Raw genomic sequence first — 8,636 nt, 5'->3', positions numbered from 1 at the left:
AATTTCTTGTAACTATACATCCTTTAAATTCGCAGTATTCAATCCTTCCTATAACTTGTAACATATTGAGTATTAAGTACTGATAAACGAAGTCATCTTATTCGTATGTAATATTTCTATAAATTAGACACTTGAAATATACAGTTAAATCGTCGAATGTTGTTTCGTAAACTTCTCGAAAATCGTTTCGATGATTAAATCGGAAGTTATCATATCGATGTACCTATTTCGAACAAATAATAAGTACATTAGTAAAAGCATTTGGATTAGATTTCACCGTTATACACACTCTACCACCGCCGCGATATTGTCTTGATGTATTTTTGTACATTTGATCAGTTAACAATACGATATACTCTTAATCGTACAATAATACTACTAAGTATGGTCTAATATCATATAAAAATACCTAATTAAGTGTTTGGAATTTGAACTGGATGCTTTCATGAAATTAGCGAAATTACATTTCACTAAACAAGTGGACGTTAGATTAATGACAAATTCTTTGATCAAGTTCATAAAAAGTGTTAACCGTCGATCTAAAAAACTTTATAAAAATTGAGGTATATCTGGTTACGTTATAACGCCTAACCAATCATAAACACTCCAATTGTACGTATAAAAATGTAATTTATCAATAAATATGTAGTATTAAGGTATTCTTATTTATCTTAATTTCTTTCGATAACTTTGAAACAGAATTTGACTCGTAAACGTGATATCAACAGCATGAAAGCGTATCAAAAAGTGTTCCAGAAATATCGTTTTCTTGAATAAACTTTATGTCAAAATTTTCTCTTATGTACTGTTACTCGCTCAAAAGTTTCAACTAGTTGAATAAAATTTCATTTAAAAAGATCTAATTACCAATTCTAAAATGAAATTCTATTATTTTATTTTGCGATATCGAAGACAATTTTGTCCACTATTTCCTGCTTCCTGGGTGATTACTCAGTTATCACGTGACATTGAACGCGTCAATCGAGTTCTCCACGAACATTTAAGCTCGTTAAACAGTCAATCGTAAACGACACATTTCCCCTCGTTCTCCAAGTCTGAAGGAATTCTTATCATGGCACAACGAAGATCAAGCAACACACATTAAAGACACGACATTCGAAGCAGTATGAGATTAATTTCTCTACTAACTACACGTACACGCTTATGTACACACATGATAGAAATAACAAATTACGTACAACAATTACTAATGGTAACCGGTGCACATAATACACTCCCTTATTGTGCCTTTTTTTCTGACATTTTCACGTCACTCGACGAGAGCCCGCCTGAAACAGAGATTTTCCTTTAGTTAACCACCACTCCAGAATAATTATAGCCAATCTCTGTTCATGCACAGGCTCAGACTTTCGTCTGATCCATTGCATGATTAGTCATCAACACGTAACTGGGATTGCTGAAGCTATCTGGCACGTCTGTCCTCAAGTCACTTTTCTGCTTCGGCATGTTCACATAATTATCCTGCGTTCTGATGATGGCCGGCAGAAAGTCCTTCAACACTGGGCTCTCATTATTCGATCTCTCCTTATCCTCCGTGTTCTTTGAATTTTTCTCACTCTTCTCGTTTAGATCAATCAACTGAAGATGACGCGGGGTGTTGCAGTAACCAGAGTCCCTGTCGATAGGTCGACCCAACGGTTGATCCTTAGCCGTCAGTCTTTGTTGAACGAACTCTGCCCTTCGTTTCTGCACATTGATGGGCTTCAAATACGGATCGTCGTCTCCTTCTTTCTTTAACATCGGTGATATTTCCACCGCGTCCTCCGAATCGGAGGTAGGCGATGGAAACTCGAAATGTGATTTTTCCTCCTGTCGCCTCGGGCTGAATATGCCCGATTCGTCCCTCTGGCTGGCGGGACTCATGCACAGGTATGCTGAATCAGGCGGACTAGAGACAGGCATGTTCGAGTACTCGTGAGATGGTGAAGACAGTGTTGTGTGATCGGGTGCAGAGAGCATTGTTAGGTAATCACTACGGCCATCTTCTAGCATTGTCGTGTTCATGTCCAAGTAGGGGTCGTTTAAACTGATGTAGTGCTGCAAAATGAACAAAAATATCCCATTTAGTTTACGTTTCTGGTTAGTTACGTTACATTCACCGTGACCCACTGATGAGTCATCGAGTGATGTTCTTATTTGTATTTAAGTGTGACCAGCGAGTCGCTTGTGCGTCGCTCGTGTCTGGTAGTCGTCGGTGACTCGTTGCTCGCCGCGACCAAGTGTGTATGAGTTCATACGTTCTCTTTAACCCAATGATTCTAATATATGTATATACATACAATAGGACCCTCTATAACGTGAGAAATACAATACAAATTATGTTCCATCAACATCGCTTTTTCGGTCAAATTTAATTAACCCAAAATTACAAATTCAGAATTTGTGTTCCTTTTCTTTTTATCGCGGTATACCGGGGTCCTACTGTACATGTAAAAGCGCATTATAGTGAAGAACATGTGTTCAATACGTGACAAACAGTTAAGTGAATATGGTCATTCCGTTTTTCTTCGTATTTTCTTGGATATATAAAAAGGATAGCTCGAGGCTATATTTCACTCCTAACCTAAAAGAGTAGTGTACGGAATGTTATTTAAAATATACTTGTGTGTTAATTTTAGTAAAGGTATTGGAGGACAATGCAGTGGAAGTGCTTGATCAGATTGGATCCTTCCTTTCAAAACTATCGAGTGAGACATCTTTCCCCGAAAGAAGGGGAAAAATATCCCAGCCATGATTGGGATAGATCGCCCACTTTCAAATTAAGGGGGAAAGACAACTCGTTTTCTAAACTTTGAATTCATCAGTTAAATTTGCAATATTTTGCCAGGGATACAAATTGAATATATGAGTAATTTGAACATAGAGTAATTTTCACCGCTTTGTACTCTTTTTTGCTTGATTGATTCTTAATTAATCTTATTTATTTATAGTATTTATAGTATGAACTCATAAATAATTTTGATTTTTTCTTTAGTATTTTTTTTCTTGAATCTGTATATGGGGCGTCTCTCCCGGAATCACGGGAGGAATGACCAAATGTCATCTCCTTAGTTCTTAATCCAATTTTCGGTGAATATTGTCCTAAAGAAAATATTGGCCACTTTTTTTGAATCAACGTAAAATTTTAAATATTCATTTTATTTGTGTGCAATAAATAATACCAGTAATGTTTTTAACACACACTTTATTTAAGGTGGGGCAACTGTCCCGAATTTACTCTATTTCTGAATTTGTTATAGTATATTATACGGAAAGCTATTATTATAAATTTATTATATGAGCAAAACAGTAAGTAAACAAATCAATTTGATTATATACACATATATGTGTGCGTTTAATTTTTTATTTAAAAATTTATTTGTTAAACGTCTTATCAATTTTATGTGTTCATAAATAATGCGATTATTTGTTTGGATTATTTATAATTACGATAAAGTTGATTAAGATTGCTTTAAACGTGGAATTTATTCCTGCAAAAGTTTCCATGCGTTTTCTATGTTTGCAAGTCAAAGATATCGTTAAACATTAATTATTTAATAATTATAATACCCTGAGATAGAAACGAATACAAAAATAACTGAAACGACTCACCGCCCTCACACTTTCTTCCAACAAAACGCCTATGCTCTTGACCAATTCTGTGAAACTCGGACGTAAAGTGGGCTTGGCCTTCCAACATTGTAGCATTATATCATACCTACGAATAATAAAGGAATAACATAAATTAGAGCTTCGTTCTTAATTATATTTTACAAAGTACAGTATAATTTATGTGATAATAAAAAGAAAACATTTCACTAGAAAATGCCACAAATACGCGATAAAATTTTGTATTCTCGTGTCTTATTTTCGAGCTAAAGGAAAGTTACTTCAGTTTATTTTTAGACAAAAAATTAGAAATCGATGAAGTTATAGTGTTTTGTCTATTATCTTTAAAATGATTGTCTTCAACCCAAGAATTATCAACTTTGGAAACAAAGAGAAATCACAGGGTGGCACATCAAATGATTAGATTCCACATTAATTTTCCATCTCATGAAGTATAGTCGCCTCGATCAACACTCATCTTTTACCGTTTCTCGATTTTCCAAAAATATCTACTAACAAAAGAGTTTCGAGCACGAGATAAATCATCATTACTAAATGCATGTTTGATTCTTTCATGCGTTTTGGCGCGATCTTTTACAATTTCTCCTAAAACTTAGTCCACAAAGCTGTTCCATATTTTTCGTTCTTATTTTCTAAAGATCAAACTTACACTTCAGAAGTGGCGTGTTCAGGCTGTTCCATTCTATATCCTTCGATAAGTCTTTGGTACTGTTTTTCAGCTTCCATTCCAGGATACGGTGTTTCAGCCAGCGTGAAAAACTCCCATAAAACTATGCCAAATGACCAAATATCCGATTGCGTGGAGAAAATTCGATCCCTGATCGATTCGATAGCCATCCACTTTATAGGCAATGGGCCATCGCCTTTTTTTTTATAATTATTGTCTTTGTACATGGTTTTCGCCAGACCAAAATCACAGATCTTCACCACATTCTCTTCGGCTAACAAGATGTTTCTAGCTGCTAAATCACCGTGCAGCACCTAATAGAATATTTATTAATTATTAAATCAACTTGGATACATTTCATGTAGTTTCTCCAAAAATCTGCATTAATTCCTATTTATATTGGTAATACGAACATAACAATTATTATTGGGATTGATACATTATATTTGAATTAATGTATCCAATTCATTCTAATTTAAGCTAGTCAAGTGTTAAATGATCCTGTATTCGAAAAATGTTAGAAATGGTACTATTGGAACAAAGCAACAGTTTATCTTGATAAAAGTCTGTTTTTCAGTTAAATACTTTAATTCATTGTTAACATCCGCCAAGTATATTCTAGAGAGAAAAATTAAAATTTACTACTCATGGTCACGTTTTGTCCTTTTTTCTCGGATCAAACCATCTAAGGAATTAGATGCTTCAGTCAAGTAGCTACTTGTTAGAATTACTATATATTTAATAACATGAAAAACCTTAAGTTCAATTATTTAAAACTTCCATACGGTTCTCATTCAATTGAATTCTGACTGAAGGTCTTATGGCTGTGAATCAGTCTGGTGAGGAAAAATTCTTTTCCTCACGAGACTCGAAGAAACTCAGACCTTCTGCTTACGAGGCAAACGCCTTATGCGCTGATCCGCTGAGAGTTATTGAATACTACTTAAATTTCCAGGGTTTTATAGAACCAATTTAAATTGTTTATAAAAAGTACACATTGGAATAAAATACCATTTTACACAATGCCATTTTTCGACCTCTAGATTTATCCCTCCACATTTTACCAAAATACCCGAGGCACCAGTTATAGGGTCTCTTTGTTCGATTGCATAAATTAAAAAGGACAAAAAAAAAACTACCAAAATGTATACCTTTCTTTGACTAAGATACTCCATTCCACGTGCCACTTGAAACGCCCAGGACAACAAATCTTGGGTACAGATCGGTTTCAAATTTTGATCTTTGTAATCGCCACGATAGTTGGATCTCCATCCCGGTTGGGATGAATTGTTACTAAGAACACAACCGTCTGGTGACATACTAACACCCTGAGAATCCATAGTACCGGCTTGATAGTGCACCGAATCAGTGCCAGAATTGGTACCGCTAAGACTGCGAGAAAAGGACAATGCTGCGTATTTTATCCTGCCGTGTGGACAGAAGAAAACAAAACCGTCGTTAACACCGCAACCCCATGCACAGCGCCAGTTTCTTTTATTTGTATATGTATTATATAATCGATCAGAATGGAAGGAAGCACAGATATAACAATTTCTATATCTTATATGCAAATAGGTTAAAAACATAAAATGCATCTTTGAAAATATTCGTAAAATCATAATGTTTCATTCTGAGATTAAAACATTCATCGTAGGTTCTCGTTTAACGAACGGATAAAACGGATAGCACAACGAAAAAAATTGAATTAAATTATACTGTAATAGCTTTGAAAAGGCTGTAATTTATATTATAAAGAATTAATGTATACGTAATGAATGTTAAAAATTTTCGAATACTAAAAGACAAGAGAAATTAGGTTTTTAATATTTTATTGTATTTAATTTTCCTGTGTAAATTTTATTGTGTAAAGCATAATTCAGATATAAATTGGGAAAAATAGAATAAAGATAGATGATATTTGAAACCAATTTATCGAAATCCCATTCGTTTGATGTTAACTCCTAAATATATAGATAGCATACGACGTCTTATTGTTAGAGATGTCCATTTTACGTCCATCTTTGGTCTGAATGTCTTAAGACCTGATCTGGACGTTTTGAAGACGTACGAATTAGTAAATTCTAACAACTTATAAAAATTGCAACTTTAAGACGTTTCTAAAGCCAGAGTATAGTACTTCGCAGCGCCACGTTTCAAAAACCTCTTAATTTGTAACGCTGGACGTCGTTAAGACGTCTTCTGGAGATCTTTAGGCTTTTACTCGAGGTCTTTAAGACGTTCACAAACGGATTAATTTCGTTAAACGAGGGCCCACAGTTTAAAGTTACGAGTACTGTTAATATAATATTGTTGTTATAAATTGTGCAAATTGGTTACTTTACACAGATTTTAATTGTACATACATATTTTCATAATTCGTGTTTCATTCTAACGTGCTATATTCGATTAGTTATTTAATCATGTAACAGTTATCAGCATGCTGATCAATAAATACATGTACTGTGTAGAAATGAAAAATTGAAGCAAACCTGTTGTTACTGCTAATGCTGACAGATCTGGTTAAGAGATCGATACCGATATTGGGATCAAATTTGCCGGTGGCTGGGTCGATTTGGTTAATAAAATCGGCCCTATGCCGTAGTAAATAGTTGTGTAAATTTCCAAATCGGCAGTATTCAACGATTACTAACAATTCACCTGTCAAGGAGTAGAATAAAAGTATGTTAAAAGTAAAACTTTAATTTTATCTAAAATGCTGATATTAAGGAGTTCAATTGAAATCATACTTAAAATATTCAGATCAAAAGATTTTGAGTTTATTATAAATAATATTAAAATGTGTTACATTTTAATTAAAAAATTATATAAAGTTTTGAGTTTTGGACGCAATGCAAATTTAAATTAATGACAGTAAATAATTTACATCAAATATATGTTAAATTTATTTTCATAAATTAGATTTGATTTACAATCTAGTTTTTGCAAAAGGCAACTAGAATTTTAAATGAAAACTTCTAGATCTGCTGTAGAATATACGTACGTTTAGAAATGTTTTTCGTGCAAGCACCAAGAAGATTAACTACGTTTAAATGTCTTCCAAGATGCACCATAATCTTCAGTTCGCTGGCAAGCGCGCGAACATATGTCGGGTCCGTTGTGCGACGAACCATTTTTACGGCAACAGTAGTAAGTAACTCATTCTCACAAATTCCTTGCGCTTCTGCTTTCATGACAACACCGAAAGCACCGCTTCCCAATTTTTTTCCTGTTGAGTATTGTTTCACGTGATCAAGGCACCATTAAATTATTTCATTGGAAAAGCATGTAATATGACTAATATCTAAGAAAGAAAATTAGAATTTTATTGGCTCAGTTAATATTTTTCGATGATTTTTTTTGTCTGTAACTACAGTATATTCTCCACAAGTGTCAGACCGCAAGGAAGCTAAACCTGACACTAATAGAGTCAGGGACTACGTTTTCGAGCCTCGCGCCCGCCTTTGCAGTTTGCCAAACGTAGACAAGGACAGCGAATAAAAGATAAGCATGAAACGTCAGTCGAGGCAACCAAGCGATGTAAATATCAACTTCTTTACTTTTACGTTTTTTTATCACTAAATTTTTCTTAACATATTGATGAGATTTTTCTGATGAAAATGACATCAAACACGACATAATTTGAACAACATTTACTTATTAACACGTTCACTGTCACGCCAGATATTTCACTGTATTGAGATAAAACAGACGCCCTGTATTACATTACATAGAGTCGGCCTACCGTTTGACTGCCAGTTGGAGAATTGGCCTGCCGTTTGACTGACACTTGTAGAATCGGCCCTACATTTTTTTTCAATAAGTATTAATAAGTAAATGTTGTTCAAATTATATCGTGTTTGATCTCATTTTCATCAGAAAAATCTCACCAACATGTTAAAAAAAATTCAGATGAAAAAAAGTAAAATTAAAGAAATTATATTTTTCTATTATGAATTGTTCGTAAAAGAAACCGAGTGGTGTAGCGTTACACGCTTGACTGACAGCGAGCGAGATAACATAGGCGCAGCAATGACGCAACCTAAGCGTAGGACCATCTATACTGACACTTGTAGAATCCAAACCGGCTGACACTTGTAGAGACATTACTGCAGTCGGTGGAAGGGATATAGCGACGTGGTAAATTCAATGGAAGATTTAAGGCGGGCTTCTCGTGTAACAGCAGTGAAATTGAACGATTCTTCTGCATCTTTTTTTTTTTTTGGAGAACTGTTAACAATACAACGTTATCATTTTATGGGTACATAGATATTAGGTCGTTGCATACGAAATGGCGGTGTTCGCATGCTGGCGGATCCCGTTTTGTTTTTATAAATTAGAG

General features: G+C 34.4%; 1 protein-coding gene across 1 annotated transcript in view; it reads right to left on the bottom strand.

Moving 5' to 3' along the window:
* Positions 1 to 1,252: 1,252 nt before the first annotated feature.
* Positions 1,253 to 8,636, bottom strand: part of LOC108578928 (vascular endothelial growth factor receptor 1) — a 22,616-nt gene continuing 15,232 nt past the window's right edge. Inside the window, exons 15-20 of the mRNA XM_017942346.1 lie at positions 7,299 to 7,523; positions 6,787 to 6,955; positions 5,449 to 5,689; positions 4,280 to 4,611; positions 3,613 to 3,718; positions 1,253 to 2,058 (exon numbers count right to left, since the gene is read on the bottom strand). Of these exons, the coding sequence (XP_017797835.1) occupies positions 1,363 to 2,058; positions 3,613 to 3,718; positions 4,280 to 4,611; positions 5,449 to 5,689; positions 6,787 to 6,955; positions 7,299 to 7,523 (1,769 nt within the window). The 3' untranslated portion in view covers positions 1,253 to 1,362. The remainder of the gene's footprint in view (positions 2,059 to 3,612; positions 3,719 to 4,279; positions 4,612 to 5,448; positions 5,690 to 6,786; positions 6,956 to 7,298; positions 7,524 to 8,636) is intronic.

This window comes from Habropoda laboriosa, unplaced genomic scaffold (genome assembly GCF_001263275.1).
Source record: "Habropoda laboriosa isolate 0110345459 unplaced genomic scaffold, ASM126327v1 scaffold30, whole genome shotgun sequence".
Lineage (NCBI taxonomy): Eukaryota > Metazoa > Arthropoda > Insecta > Hymenoptera > Apidae > Habropoda > Habropoda laboriosa.
This window is presented reverse-complemented; position numbering and strand designations above follow the sequence as displayed.